The 16,576-nt window shown below is 45.5% G+C and overlaps 1 protein-coding gene across 1 annotated transcript in view; it reads left to right on the top strand.

The window, feature by feature from the left end:
• The window catches only part of GTF2H1 (general transcription factor IIH subunit 1), a 1,328,232-nt gene that overhangs the window by 554,162 nt on the left and 757,494 nt on the right, over window positions 1-16,576 (top strand). The window contains exon 7 of the mRNA XM_044059405.1: window positions 196-345. Within this exon, the coding sequence (XP_043915340.1) occupies window positions 196-345 (150 nt within the window). The remainder of the gene's footprint in view (window positions 1-195; window positions 346-16,576) is intronic.

Below are 16,576 nucleotides of genomic sequence, written 5' to 3'. Positions count from 1 at the left end.
ATATGTAGTTCATTGTTGTACAATTTACAGATTCACAAACACTTTCTGTTTCTTTGATAATCTACGGAACAGTTTTGTGCTTTAAGGCCTTCTGACATCAGACTGCATGTAAATACACACATGGTGACACTCACTTATTTCCTTCCTTATAAAGCATACAACTAATAACTTTGTGCCTTATATTTTTGTTTGCAGTAAAGCAAAAGTATGCAGAAAATGTTCCACATAATATGACAGAGAAAGAGTTCTGGACACGTTTCTTCCAATCGCATTATTTCCACAGAGATCGGATCAGTACTGGATCAAAGGACCTCTTTGCTGAATGTGCAAAAATAGATGAAAAAGGTGTGTGTGTGATCTTTTTTACTTGTATATTTGATGCATAATTTCACAACATGTTCTCTTTTAAGGAATGATTTTGAATGGCACAGTTGCCAGGGGATTATTGTAAGCTGGGCTATAAAATAATAGAAATGACGAGAGAAGATGGAGATAAGTTGAAACAGTAATTCCTCTTTGAGTGAAAACTATGTCTTTAAACCCATCATTACATTTCTTCAAAAATACGCTTTATGTATAGTTGGGATGTAGAAAGTGATGACCCTCTGAACCTAATTAAATATATGATATTAAAGAAACAACAGACCTTGTACTAATTTTTCTGAAGGCCCAGACTGTGGTGCTGCCTGCATGTTAAAACAGATAAACAAGTATGTAGGTAGGTAAACATATAATGGTCTTTGTAAACCCTACCAAAGTAAGTCCCTAGAAAAAGGGATTGCTGTGGACAGTTGAAGGGAAAGGGATATGTCAGCTTACAAAGGAAACATTGGAAAGTTATTTAAGAGGTAAAATGCGGCAGAGGTACAAGTGAATGCATTGCTGAATGTGTTTCTTCTGGGATGAGTTTCCTGTGTATTATGTAGGACCCGTGCAGTTGTTTACCAGTTAGATTTCAACTTATTTTTGTCAATCATCTTCAGGATTTTTTCCCCTAACATTCAGTTATGTCCTGTTTAGGTAATTGTCTGCCTTTTGCAGTATTGCTTTTTTGATGTTGAGTTGACACTTAATTACTCAACACTAAATTTTGTACTTGTTATTTTGAAACCTTGGTTTGTTATTCAATTAGGTTTTCATTTCATGAGACGTTCATTGGGGTTTTTGGCCCACTTTAGAATCTGCAGGTATGCAAATATTTTACTGGATTTTTTTTTCTTATTGTGAGGATCTGTTTGGTTCGTTTGAGAGCAGTTTTAAGAATGTGATTTCAACTCTGAAACCTGTGAATTTAGGTACTTTTAGACAACTAGCTCCTAAAGATTTTCACTTGTTTTAAGTTTCTACATACCAGATAACTGTGAACACTGAAAAATACAGCAAACCAGAAAAATAGAGTGACTGAATGCTTAGTTATATTTGAAAAGCATAACTCCCAAGTTATGGAACAGCAAGCCTTGCCCAAATGCACAACCATATCCCACTACATCATGCTAATGTAAGATTGACAGAAAACTGATGTTTGACAAAACATGTAGTTGGCTAATCAGCTGTGGTGGAGGAGAGGGATAAAACTTCACTGTGGCCCAGGTAACCTGAATTTGATATTTGATTTGTGGCTTGTGTGACAGCTGGCAGGGGACAATGAGAGTATTGCCACTGCCATCTTGTCTTGTGCGGTGGGGGGAGGTAGGTACCTGTGATGCTGGGGGAGCTGGGCAAGGAAGTGCCAACTTGCCCATACTGGGGAGGTGGTTCTTGCCTGTCACTTGGGTGATGGCTTGAGGGAGCACTAAATGTTACAACCATGGAGCATGGGTCTATGGAGCATGCTGTGCCGTAGTGCACATGCATAAACTGAAGGTTTCATTGTGTTTATGCACGTTCCCTGTAGCAGCATGCAGCAGAGCTTAAAGTGATGCTGAAGGAGAGGGAGTGCTTTACCAGAGGGGAGTTAGACTGCTCTGCAGGATCAGCATACTGCCTAATTTTATTGTTTGGGAACAGGTGGGCCGATAGGACTCCATGGATAGGCTTCTACTCCACAGATCAACTAGCCTTACTGGATCCAGATGTAGGATCCAGTGGGCAAGTTCCTGTGGTGAGCAAAAAAAAAAAAAAAAAGTAATCAGTTTTTGCTCGAGTACTGCATTGTACCATTGGAAGCCAGAGTTAAAAACATTTTATTGAAAAAAGTAAATGTATTATTTGTTCATTAAAGGAGCAATGATATTCAGAATTAATTAAAAAGGAAGACATTGGTTTCACTGTTGCATGTAAGAGGGGCTGCCACCGTCTTAAGCTCCTGCACATAAAAAATAATTACAATATTCTTTAAAACATTAAATGTGCAATGTACTTGGGGGGGGGGCTACTCCCAATAAATCCCCACTGTCCTTCTTGAAAAATTATAGTTAATATTAGCTTGTGTGATAATTGTTAATTATTTGTTAAGCCTGTGCATGTCATTGTCTGAATTTCCACAAAAAATACAAATGAAATGTTCTTTAAAACCTTGAATGCAAAGTGCATTAAAGGTGGTTTGCTTTCCCCTTAATCCCCCCACACGGCCCCATATTAAATACATTTGCAACAGTAAATACTAAACCCATGCATGCCACTTTCTGAACTTGCACAGAAAGAAATGTAATCGTAACACAGACATACATAGTTAACTGATTGTGCATGCATTTATTTTAAGGGGGGAAAAGGGATTACATTAAACATCATGAATGTACCACTACTGAGTACGAAAGAGGGCAAGCATTCTGCTTTTTGACATGTGCAGTCATGGGAAGGCAGCAGTCCCTTCACTTGTTTTTGTACAGTTAATCTGTACCATTACCAAATGTTTATATTTACAGATTTGCACCTTGCTAAGACTGTCAAGTGATGGTAGGGTTGCACAGTAAATGGTCAGATTTACCTCAGGTATGTGCAGGTTGGGTGGAAGGATTAAGCTAACATGCCATGTTAAGTTGTCTCTCTCACCTTCATTCTTGCTGGTTGGGTTCGGAGCTGATCCTCGGCTCCGACTCAGCCATCTACTAAAGCTCGAGAGCTATTTACTGGCTCGAGGCCTCCCCATATCCCACAATGCTTGGCGCTAGATACCCAGATTTCGTTTGCCACTTCAGCTACGAGGTTGCGCTTTTACTGGTTCAGGTCGTATTAATCTTTTTTGGTCTTATTAGCTTAAAATCTACCTTTGTATTTTTCTTGTATATAGATAGTCTTTCCCTTTTAGTATAATTAGAATGTGTATCCCCTAGTTTGTCCCACTCAGGAAACTCGTTTCTACCCCCCCCCTTGTTTCTTCTCTTTACTGGCTAACCCCACCCTTTTTTGTACCTAATAGGAGTAGTGTTTAGCCTTGTAATGTTTGTATATACATTTTTATTAGTGCATAGTTTTTGTTGTTAAGTGTGGTGTGATAGTTTTTGTTGTTATTATTGTTAGTTTAACTAGTGCGGGTGTGTGACTGTTCCTGTGTGCCTTGTTTAAGCACTAGTTTAAATTTCTCTCTTTGGTATCCCCTTCTAGTATGTCCAAGGATACCAAAGTTTCAGGCTTCAAGAAGTGTGACTCGTGCTGTCAGAAGATGTCTCTGACGGACGGTCACACCACTTGTGTTTATTGCTTGGGTTCCCCACATCTGCAGGACTCCTGCTCGGTCTGTCACGCCTTCAGCCCAAGAGTCCTGCAGGAGCATAGGAACAAGCTTATTTTGAGAGGCTTACTTAAGCCAGAGGGATCCCCGGCGAAGCCTCAGTCGGGGAAATTCTTAAAGCCCGCCAAACCATCGGCTCCCAGCTCTGAGTTGTCACCGGGCGGAGCATCTACCTCCTCTTCGGTTCCGGCTGGAACTGACATCTCTGGACCTCAGTCGGTTCCGGTTTTAGTGTCGTAACCATCTTTGGGCCGAAAACGTTCTAGGTCCCCTTCCCTAGAATCGGTTTGTTCGGCTCCGAGGTCACCATTGCTTCAGTCTGAACGAAGCCATAGGTCCCACTCCTCTTGGTCCTCCAGGCTATCCGATCATGACTTGTAGAGGGTGGTCAATAGACTCCTTAAATCGCAGGCCCTGGCCAAAATGTTAACCAGCTCTTCTCAACGGACTATGGCTGTCCCTGTGTCTTCAGCAGTTCCTCCTCCGACTCCCCCTTTGTGTTCGGAGCCGGAGCTGGTTGAGGCTCGAATCTTGGAAACGTCAGAGCCGATACCACACCTTTCGGCTCCTTCATCGGCTCCGATCTCTTCATTGGTTCCTTCCTTGGAGGGATCTGGGCACCGGGACTCCCTCGTCTGCTCTGAGGGGGTGAGTGGCATCGGACCCTTGTCCGACCCCGTTCTCCCTCTTGGGGCTTTGGCGCAGGTGAGCTCAGCTCCAACATCGGCCTCGGAGCCGTACCTCTTGGTGCCGGGAGGGGTTCACGTCTCTTCGGAGTGGGGACCTTCTGCTCTGCCCGATAGGGGCACCTTCGAGGTCATGAGGAGCGTGCTGACTCCTGAGTCGGCTCCTCGATCGGCCCCGTCGGCTCCTCCCCCCATGGTGCCTGCATCGGTCTCTGCCCACCCTTCTGACCCCAAGCGTGGAGAACAGACGCTCCAGGTCGCCCCATTGGGCTTATCTTCCTCTTCAGAGGCCTCCCCTGATCATTCAGAGGAGCCCCCTCAGAAGAGAAAATGTAAGAGGAAACATGTCGACTCCCCCAAGTCAGTCACGTCTGATACCGACTTGGAGGATTCGGAAGGGTCCCCAAGATCCCCCTCTGAGGATGTCTCTTTTTCAGACATCCTAGAGATCCTTAAGCACTGAGGGAACTGGACTGCCCTTAACCCTTCTGAGGACGAGTCGGTATACCTGGACGCGTTTGGTTCTCGCCCTTCCACCTCCTGGGTGTCTCCACCCTTCGACCCGCTGATGGAAGAAGTGGCTCGAAGGGCGTGGTCAGCCCCGCACACAGTGGAACCAACTCCCCGCAGGCCCACTAAGTTCATTACAGCCCCACCCAAGAAACAATTTTTGACAAAAGGTATCCCCGTTGATGCCATGGTGGTTGCAGCAGCCACAAAGAAGGAGTTGGCTGACCCTTCAGTGCCTGTCCATCCACCTAATAAAGAGTCTAGGACAATGGACAGGCACGGGAAGCGGACATTTTCCTCAGCAACTTTTTCCATGCGGTCGCTGAATTTATCTGTGCCACTTCACCCGCCCTCAAAGGGATCTTCTCAAGGAACTGGGTGGTACCCTTCAGGATCCATCAGCTGCAGGGGCTCAAGAAGATTAACTCCCAGCTGGCGACCCTTAACTCAGTCGTCAACTCCTCCATGTGGCTCATTTCTTATGCAGCCGATGGGGCGAGTAGGGCCGCAGGTACAGGCGTGGCTTTGAGAAGACATGCCTAGATGCGGTTATGTAACTTTGCTGACCCCTTTAAGGCGTCTTTCACCAATACCCCCTTCGGTGGTTCGGCTCTGTTTGGACCACAGGTGAAGGATACCCTTACCAGGTGAGAGCAGGAAGGCAAGACTCTCTCTGCCGTGGGAGTCCGTTTTTCTACTCCCTCTAGACCATACCCTAAAGGTCAGAAGAGTGGGAAAATGTGGTTTCGGAAACCCCAGGGAGTCATGCCTGACACACATGGTGAGTTTCCCTCCAGGGGCAGGGGAGGGAACAATAATAGACGCTGCCCGAGGGGCAGGGGGTCCGCAAAATCAGGGTAGCAGAGAATCTTTCTCTGACAAACCCTTTCAGCATCCCTGAGGGGCTGCCTGACTGTCCACCTTCGGAGGCAGTCGGGGGAAGATTGTCACTGTACCCAGAAGCCTGGCAACTCCTTACACAAGACAAATGGGGTACAGTCTATCATATCAGAGGGTTACAAAATCCCCTTTGTCCACACCCCTGTACAAACAACCAAGTCCCTTCCAGATGTTCCACCCGGTCTAAGGGAACAAGCAGTGCCAGAAATTTCAAAACTGCTAGAAAAACGGGCCTCCAGCCAGTCCCCAGCAGATCAGCAAGGATCCAGCATTTACTCCAAGTTCTTTTTGGTACCAAAAAAGACTGGGGACTGGAGACCCATTTTGGATCTCAGCAGGTTAAACAAATCTGTTCAAAGAACGAAGTTCCGGATGGTAACGCTTCAGTCCATTCTACCCTTTTTGGGTTAGGACAATTGGATGTGCTCCATAAACCTTCAGGATGTGTACTACCATATCAAATGGAAGGCGCTCCAGAATGTTTCTCCTCTTCCGCCTGGGAGCCAGTCACTATCAATTCAGAGCCCTGCCCTTTGGTCTCACCACAGCCCCCAGGGTGTTTACCAAATGCATGGCAGTGGTTACGGCTCACCTGAGGCGGTGAGGATTCCAGGTGTTTCCATATCTAGACGACTGGCTCCTTACTGCTTCCACCAGGCATCAGCTACTGTGGGCCAGGGATTATACCATACAAACTTGCTCCTAGCTAGGTATCTCAATAAATTTCGAAAAGTCTGCATTGTCGCCTTGTCAGTCTATAACCTTTATAGGCGCAAGATTAAATACAAAAGATCTGTCTGCAAAACTTCCTTTAGACAGAGTGTCAGACATTCGCTGACATGTGCAGGTCTTACTACAGTGCAAAAGGATTCAGGCCAGATTTGTACTAAAAACGTTGGGTCTCATGGCAGCAGCAATCATACTAGTTCCCCTGGCTCGTTTTCACATGCGGATTCTTCAGTGGATGCTTTTTACCCAATGGTCTTTTCAACAACTTCCGATGTCTCACAAGATAATAATCACTCAATCGTGCAAAGACCACCTGGCGTGGTGGATGGTCTCCCCTCTAGTACACCAGGGCAGACCGTTTGTTCTTCCTCCTCTTGCCACGGTGGCCACGGATGCCTCCCTGATCGGGTGGGGGGGGGGGGCATTTTCAGGGCAGGACTTTCCAGGGCACTTGGCAACCTCTTGAGTACCACCTGCACATAAACGTCTTGGAGATGAGAGCGGTGCTTTTAGCGTTGCAAGCTCTTCAGGACTCTCTACCCACCGGGACTATTGAGATTCAAACAGACGATATGTCTGTAGTGTGGTACATCAACAAGCAGGGCGGAACCAAGTCCTATCCCTTATGTCGAGAAGCACTCAGACTCTGGCAGTGGGCGATCTCCTCTCAACGGTTTCTGATAGCAACGCACATCTCCGTGAAGTCCAACGTCATAGCGGACAGGCTAAGTAGAGCTATTCTCATGCCTCACGAGTGGTCTCTCAATCAGTCAGTAGCGGACAAAATTTTTCGCAGATGGGGTCAACTTTGCTGCGACCTTTTCGCAACTCCTCTCAACAGCAAGTGTGACGATTTCTTCACTGTCTTCCCCCTTCCCGGGCACTCCCCCAGAGACGCTCTAGTTCACGATTGGCCCTGGGGCCTTCTCTATGCATTCCCACCCTTTCCCCTAATTCCCAAACTAATTCAGAAGGCGACCGCATTGGGATCCAGGATGATCCTAATTGCCCCTTACTGGCCTCGACAAATTTGGATGTCCTTCAAGAATGCAACTGCAGTCATAACATGTGGGCTGTCCTGCCTCAGGCAGCCCTCGGTTGGCCGGATTCCAAAGTCTGGGTCCGACGTCGGCTGATGTCGCATTTCTCTCCGACGTCAGAGCGGCTGGAGTACATAAGCATCAGCCGATGCCATTTTCTTCAGTCTTTCTTGCCGCGGTGCCCGAAGCAGAAGCAGTTCGCAAGTGCCGGTTGGTCAGCTCCTGTATTCTACGATACCGAAGTCATCGAAAAAGCTAAGTACCCCGTTGGGGACCTTTTCTTGCCTCAGCCGATGTCAGAAATTACTGAAAAAGTTAACAATTGTCTTTTTTGTGGTAAACAAATACCTCATAAGGATTTCCACTCTTACTGCCTCCCTTGCCTGGGCCCAGACCATGACGTCTCGGCCTGTGTATCCTATGCTCGCTTCAACAAGCGCACTCTCAGGCGCCGGGCGGAGTTCGCTGAAGATTTTTTCGGCGATAAATTTGCCTACACCATGCCGTCGGATCTTCCGACATCGCAAACACCCAAAAAGCGAAAAGACCGGGACCGACATCCTCGGCCCGCGTCTACCACCGACTCCACGCCAAAACCTAGCGTGAGTGCTCCGGTTCCCTCTGAAACGGTCTCTCCACCGCTCCGAACCGAAGACACCGCATTACCGACGACTCCGATTCCAGACATTACTCCGACGCCAGTTATAGACTTTCCTCCGGATACCGAAACCGAGGAAATGCCCGAGAACATTGCTGTAGACAAGGTCACTCCTGCACGTGGAGCTGCCAGGCCTCCTATGGCCATGTCTATTAAGGCCTACACTAGGGCTAAGGCAGCCAGCAAAACAAAGCATATTACTTCTAAATCCTTACCTCAGCCGACTCCGGAGACACAAATTATGTCCATGGCTGCTGATTTAATTTCCATGATTAGAGGTTCACAGGCCCATCCTGAGAGAGCATCCCAGCCTCCTCCTGATAAAAGGCCCCGGGTTGAACCCTCTGACCCTACTCCTTCAGATGAAGACTCTGAGGGCTATGTCCACTCCGATAGCCAGGAAGAGCTCTTCCAGACTTATGAGGACTCGGATGCAGAAGATTCCATCCCTTCGGCCTCCCCTCCTGAGGATATTTCTTTTTGGGAAGTTCTGCACACCATGAGGGAACATTTCAAGTGGCAGGGTCAGGAATATTCTGATTCTAGGAAACGCCTTAGGACTTTCCTTAAGAAGCCTCAGCACAGGCCCTTAGCTATTCCTCCTGTACTTGATGTTCTGGATGATTTGTATTCTGACTCTAGTGCTACCCCTGATTCTCTTCCTCCTGCTCCAGCCAAGCCAGACAGGTATTACAGGGTCCCAGAAACTCATTCCCATTTATTCAGGGCCCATTCTGCTGATTTGGAAACTATTTCACAGGGGCCTAAAGGAGTTTCAGCCTCCACCTCAAAAATCCTTTGCCCTCCAACAGGGAAGCAAGGTCATTAGAGAGATGGGGCAAAAAGGTTTACACATCCACTACCTTATCTATGAGAGCTTTAAATTGCCTTTTTCATATGGTACAATATCAGGATTATCTCTTAGAAGATTTACAAAAAACATTAGCTTCTCCTGATCCTTTAGACAGGAAGACTTTGCAGGAAGCTGTACATAACACTCAGCAAGTAAGCAATCACTTCCTGCAGTGTGGATATGATGCACTGGAAGCTTCATGTAGGGCAGCTATGACGAGGGCAGTGATTCGTAGACATGCTTGGTTAAAAGATCAACCTCTACCAGATCATGTAAAAGCAAAACTTCTGGATGCACCTTTGGAAAAGAACAAGATTTTGGTGCAAATGCTAAGGATGTGTTAAAGACCATCGAAGAAAAAGCAAAATCAGTTCAGACTGTGAAAGATTTCCTCCAGGTTCAACCCCCCAGATTCAGTAGGAATTGGCCTTCAAAAAACTGGTCCTTTCCTAATCCAGAAAAGTTTCAAAGGGGTAAGAACAGACGTGGCTGAGGAAGAGGCCAATACAGAGGCCCTTACAGGGGCGACAATGGCAGCCAGGAAACCAAAGAAGTGGCAGGGGTTTCACCTGCCCAACAACCACAAGCTCAATGACTTTCCTCTACTACCGCCTACCAGGGAACAACTAGAAGCTCCCTTGGGCGGGAAATTATCTCTGTTTGCAGAAAACTGGCACAGACTGACAAAGGACAAATGGATTTTGGACATTATAGACCAAGGGTACAAGTTTCATTTTCATACCTTACCAAGAAAACAAGGCATGCCAAACCTACCACAAAATCAAAGGGCAGAGGCTATCAAGCAAATCACTCTGCTGACTCAAATGAAAGCAATAGAAAGAGTTCCACAACAAGAACAAGAACAGGGGTTTTACTCAAGACTGTTCCTTGTTCCAAGAAAAGAATCTCAATGGAGGCCAATACTGGACTTGTCCGCATTAAACACCTTTCTCATAGTACCAAAGTTCAAAATGCTGACTCTACAGCAACTCCTTCCCATGCTGGGCAAGGAGTCGTGGCTGATTACTCTGGACCTCAAGGAGGCATACCTGCATGTCCCTATCAGACACAGCTGCAGAAGATACCTCAGATTTCTTGCAGGGCCAGAGCATTATCAATTCTCAGCATTGCCATTTGGCTTATCTACTGCGCCCAGAGTATTTACAAAATGCCTGGCTTCACTAATTGCTCATTGCAGGCTCCAGGGTATACAAATTTACCCGTACCTGGACGACTGCCTCATACAAGCGGACGACAAATTGATGTTGACAAAAAACCTGGATTATGTCATACGATTACTTCAAGCTCTGGGATACACAGTCAACTTCCAAAAGTCAAGACTGCAGTCATCCCAGCAAATAATCTTCTTAGGAGCCAAACTAGACGCAGCCTCTCAGATGGCTTACCTGACAGAAGACAAGCAAGAGAAGTTAACTCATTACTTCAAAGGTTTAGCAAAACTCACCCAGATGACTGCAAGGAGATTCCTACAGGCCCTGGGTTACATGGCATCCTGCATTCTTCTGGTTCCATTAGCAAAACTACACATGAGAAAGCTTCAATGGTACCTAAAAAGCATTTGGTCTCAACACAGCAACAATTTGGAGACAATCATACCACTCATTCCATGCCTACAAAAGGAATTCCTATGGTGGGCCTCAGTGAGCCAGGAAAACACAGGTATGTCATTCAAAAAACCACAGATAACACAGACCATGACTACAGACGCCTCAGACCTTGGATGGGGGGGCGCACATGGAAGGCAGGTGTATACAAGGACAATGGTCTCCAAAGGAAATACATCTGCATATAAACCAAAAGGAAATGCTGGCAGTAATGCATGCCATCGAGGCTTTTCAACACCAACTCCAGCAAGGCCATTTAATGATACAGACAGACAACACCACTGTGATGTGGTACATAAACAAGCAGGGGGGCACCCACTCTTACCCCCTTTGCAGACTGACAATGCAGCTTTGGGAGAAATCACTGAGCCTAAACATCCAGTTACAATCCCAGTTTGTTCCCGGAAAAGACAATGTGTTGGCAGACAGCCTAAGCAGGAATTTCACAGATCCACACGAGTGGAGGTTACATCCGAAGGCCTTCAGACAACTCACTTCGACATGGGGCAAGCCAGAAGTGGACCTATTTGCCTCTCACCTCAACCATCTTCTACCACAATTTTGCACAAGGACATACCATCCAAAAGCTTGGAAAATAGATGCCCTCTCATTCAACTGGAACTCCCTAGCAATCTATGCATTCCCACCTCTGCCACTGATGACCTCAGTATTACTAAAGATCAAAGCAGAGAAGCCCAAGGGAATCATAATAGCTCCGGATTGGCCAAGACAACACTGGTACCCACTACTACGGAGCATATGTCACACCAGGAGGTGGGCCCTCCCTCAGTGGCCTCTACTTTTGACTCAACAAAATTTCGAAACACTGCATCCAAACCTTCAGACACTGCAGCTAACAGCTTGGGAGATCCCATAAATAACTTCAGCTTATCTCTCTCTAAGGAAGTTCAGCGGATACTAACAGAGGCTCGAAGACCATCCACCAGAAAGGTTTACTTAGCAAAGTGGAAATGATACAGCAATTGGAATACCAGCAAGGGACATGATGCTTCATTGCTGAACATCCCACTTATCTTGGAATATTTGGCAGATATGTTAAAGAACGGCCTCTCATATTCTTCCATAAAGATACATGCATCTGCTATTTCAGGTAGATACAACACTGATCCTCCTGTTTTCTCTCACCCCTTACTAAGACAATTCCTCAGGGGAATCAAGAACATTAAGCCACCAAGAAAGGCCCCAGTGCCAGCCTGGGACCTCAATTTTGTCTTAGAAAAACTGACTCTACCTCCTTTTGAGCCAGCAGCTTCAGTTGACTTGCAATTTCTCTCATGGAAGACAGCTTTCCTGTTGGCAGTTACCTCAGCAAGAAGGGTTTCGGAGCTACAGGCCCTAATGGCAATACCACCCTTTATTATTTTCCACAGAGACAGGGTTTCATTAAGGACCAACCCTACTTTTATGCCAAAGGTGGTATCTAGGGTTTCGCTAAATCAAGCCATTCTTCTGCCTGCTTTCTTCCCCAATCCTGAGAATAAGGGGGAAAGACTTTTGCATACCTTGGACATTCACAGACAACTTCAATACTACCTGGACAGAACCAAGGCCAGTAGGAAGTCTGAACAACTTTTTGTAGCTTACGCCCCTGCAGTCCAAGGAAAAGCAATTTCAAAACAGACTATTTCTAAATGGATTGGACATTGCATCAGATTCTGTTATTCCTTTCATGGAAAGACTGTTCCAGCCAATGTCAGACCACATTCCACCAGAGCTACAGCCACCTCTACAGCATTTTTAAGAGGGGTGCCTACCAAGGACATTCTAGAAGCTGCTACATGGAGCTCCGTGCATACATTCTCCAAAGCTACAATCTCCCTCTATATTCCAGATCCAGAGCAGGCTTTGCTTCGGCAGTCCTGCAGGGTTTGATTGCCACACCATCTCTTTCCTAGTGCATACCTCCTCCCCCAGCTAAGCTATGGTATTCTACCCACATGTTATGACTGCAGTTGCATTCTTGAAGGACATAGTACAGTTTTGTACCTACCATAAATGCAGATGTCCGATAGACATGCAACTGCAGTCGGATTTTCCCTCCCTCCATACCCCTCTATGCCTAGGGTCCACTCCTATCCCTGTTACTCTTAGCTGGGGATATCTGTTATGGTGTATTTGTTTTATTGCTCATTTATTTGTTTGGAATCGTGTTTTTGTCTTCCAATTTGATTGCAGCCTTGCTTGGAGGGAACCTGGCATCTGGGGCAAGAAACACTGAAGAAAATGGCGTCGACTGATGCTTATGTACTCCAGCCGCTCTGACGTCGGAGAGAAATGCGACATCAGCCGACGTCGGACCCAGATGTTATGACTGCAGTTGCATGTCTATCGGACATCTACATTTATGGTAGGTACAAAACTGTACTTTCCCATTCCTGCATCGTCACCTACTGGAGCAGCCTTGGAATCCGGACCCAGTGCCAGACCTCCTGGTCCATCAGTCGGGCGGGCTGCACCAATCCCTTCAGTCCCTCAACCTCACAGCTTGGTTGCTCCACTTCCAACCTTAGCCAGGCTTCCACATATTTCTCAGCCGGTGCGTGAAATCATCCTTTCTTCGCACAAATCTACCAACAGGAAGACTTATGCTAGTAAGTGGAAACGTTTCTCCTTCTGGGCAGAGGCTAGGAATATAGACCCCTTTACAGCCCCTGTCCATCACGTTCTAGATTTTTTAGCAGAACTCTTTCAAGCTGGTTCCTCGTCTGCCACCATTAGGGTCCAATTAGCTGCTATCGCAAATTTCCACGCTGGCCTGTCAGAAACCAGCATCATGTCCCACAAACTTTGCAAGGCCTTTCTTAAAGGGACTATTTTGCTTAGGCCCCCGGTCAGAGATCCCCCGCCTCCGTGGGACTTAAACTTGATATTAGCTTCCTTGATTCTCCCCCCTTTTGAACCTGTGGCTTCCTGTTCCTTAAAATTGCTTTCCTGGAAGGCTCTCTTTTTAGTAGCCATCACCTCAGCTAGGAGAGTTTCGGTACTTCAAGCCCTCTGTATTCGTCCTCCTTACCTTGTGTTTCATAAGGATAGAGTTTCACTGAGGACTAATCCTTCGTTTCTGCCCAAGATACCTTCCGAAACAAACCTGAATCAGGCTGTTGATCTACCTGTCTTTTTTACTAACTATTCGAGCAAAGCTGAACAAAAGTTACACCAACTGGACGTTCATAGGCAATTACGTTTTTATTTGGATAGGACCAAACAAACAAGGAAATCAGACCAACTCTTCCTGTCCTATGCTGAGGGCAAACGGGGCCTGCCAGTTTCTAAAGTAACCTTATCCAGGTGGTTGCCCTCTATTATTACTTTGATTTATCAGCTGAGGCATAAAGAACTCCCTACTAAACCCAAAGGTCATTCCACCAGAGCGTTAGCTACTTCGGTAGCTTTTCAAGCAAGACTACCTATGGAATCTATTTGTGCCGCAGCCACATGGGCCACTCCTCATACTTTCATTTCACATTATAAGTTGGATATGGCCTCTAGGAGTAGAGCTGCTTTTGGTTCCACTGTGCTCAAGAGTCTGTTCCGATGAGCCACCCAGGACAAAGGTGCTAGGGACGCTGTCCCAACCAGCAAGAATGAAGACGAGAGAAACAACTTAACATTAAGAAGTTATGTACCTACCATAACGTTCCATGTTAGTTGTCTTCTTCTCGCCTTCTTTCTTGCATCCCACCCTCCATCCCTCTAGCCTGAACAGACCGAGAAGAGTCCCTTTTTGATGCCTTCTTCCTCTGGCTGAGTCTTATCTTGGTTACGTCCTCCTCTGTCTTAGTACTGTAGGAAAACCTTGTAGTATGGACAGGTGTCCTTGTATTTTCTATGGTGTTAGCTGTGCCAAACGAGATCTGGGTATCTAGCGCCAAGCATTGTGGGATATGGGGAGGCCTCGAGCCAGTAAATAGCTCTCGAGCTTTAGTAGCTGGCCGAGTCGGAGCCGAGGATCGGCTCCGAACCCAACCAGCAAGAAAGAAGGTGAGAAGAAGACAACTAACATGGAACATTATGGTAGGTACATAACTTCTTATTTCTACAGGCAGTGGTCAGTTTTATAACATGTATATTTAATTTTTTCAGTTTCCCTATGTGAATGTGAGGAGCAGTTCTTTGGTTTACCACTCAATGAAAATTACAAAGTGAAAATGAGTTGAAAAACCCTAAAACACACACACACATCTTTTTTTGCACACCCCCCCAAAATCATTCACACCAACTCAACAAGTGCACTACAGTGAAGAAAAAGGGGAGACACCCGAAAATTGCAATGCCAACTCACAATATAGTACATTGCTGTGAAACGCACAACATTACATTTTCGACCTTCAGATGCTCAGCGAATGTGGTAGTGCAAATGCATAAGTAAGCAAGTTTTTTCTTTTATGTGTATAGATTTTTCATGCAGAATTTAACCATGAAATGGCTTGTGTATCGACTGGTCACTGAAAATTGATGAGTTTATCAGTTACTTTCTGATATGTATGTGTCAATATTTTTTTATTTTTATATATTTTTTAGCGGTTTTATTTATTTGTTAACCAGGTAAGCCCACTGGACATAAGCCCCTTTCTAGGAATGACCAAGGAGTGCTGTGTGGTTGTGACTTGCTCAGAATCACACTGTAGAAAAATGGCAGTAGAAGGAATCAAATCCTGTACCATTAACTACAGGAAACAGCTTATTTACAGCTCAGAGCCTTAATCCTCTTTGCTAACTGCCAGACAGTATTTAAGTATATTAAACATTTTGTAGTAATGGTTGGGTGGTATGGAATGCAGTACTGTAACTTTTAATTTAATTCATATTTTGTATATGTGCAATGTATCTGCTATCAGTCTTCCGACATCTGCTAGTTTTGTTGGCTTATCAGTCACAGAATGGAATGTCTTAAGCTGTACAAAGTCTTGCTGGGGTTGTAGTTTTCAGATGTATCAGAATGCTCTTACCAAAAAAAAAAAAAATTGCTAGGTTGTCAGGCAGGGTAAAATGTTTAAGAAAGAGTAATGTGATTTCTTCAAAATGACGAAAAACTCAAGAAACATTGAGAAAACAACTTCCGAGATGGCTGCACGCTAAGCAGCAGGTTTATTAGAGATCTTCTCATGTAAAAACTGAGAAAATGTTTAAAAAAAATGTGTTAAAAAAAAAAGGTAGTAAAAGTTATCATTTTGAATAAAATTCATTTGATGATTAGTAGTTACACTGCCTCAGTGCCAGCAGAGGAGAAGTTTGGAGAAGAGAAAATCAACCAGAAAAGAAGTAAAAGCTCTTGCTGGGGAAAAAAAAAAGTTATACCTGTTCAGCAAAACAAAAACGCAGTTCACGTTTCAGCTTTAGTGCAGGAGGTGGCTTCTAGTAAGTTTGAGGAAAAATAAAACAAATGTATTCAGATGACAAAAGGATGGAAAACTCAAGCTTTTATGTAGCTGTTCAGGTAAGCTGGTAAGACTGCAGAAATCGGAGGCTGAAACAAAAAAAAGACTGGCTGAACATGAGGCTTCTCAAGAACTGTTTCAAAAATAGTAGCACTAGAAAGAGTACGAGAAAAAAACTTAAATTTTTTGCTATGCCAGAGAAACTGGAAGGGATAGACTACATTAATTTTATGAAACTACAGATAAGCAACTGGCCTGATGTTCATCGTGCATACAGCTGCAGTCATCACACTTGGGTTATCCTGCCGTCAGGCGGGTCCTCGGTCGGCCGAATTCCAAAGTCTAGGTCCGGTGTCGGTTGTTGTCGCTTCTTCCCTGACGTCAGTGCGGCAGGGGTATAAAAGAGGCAGCCAACGCCATTTTCTTCAGTCTTTCTTGCCGTGCGGTGCCCGAAGCAGAAGCAGTTCGCAAGTGCTGGTTGGCCAGCTCCTGAGATTTACGAATAG

This window comes from Protopterus annectens, chromosome 17.part0 (assembly GCF_019279795.1).
Source record: "Protopterus annectens isolate FY-2018-M chromosome 17.part0, PAN1.0, whole genome shotgun sequence".
Classification (NCBI taxonomy): Eukaryota; Metazoa; Chordata; order Ceratodontiformes; family Protopteridae; genus Protopterus; species Protopterus annectens.
Note: the sequence above shows the minus strand (reverse complement) of the source record. Positions and strands in the feature narration are given on the sequence as shown.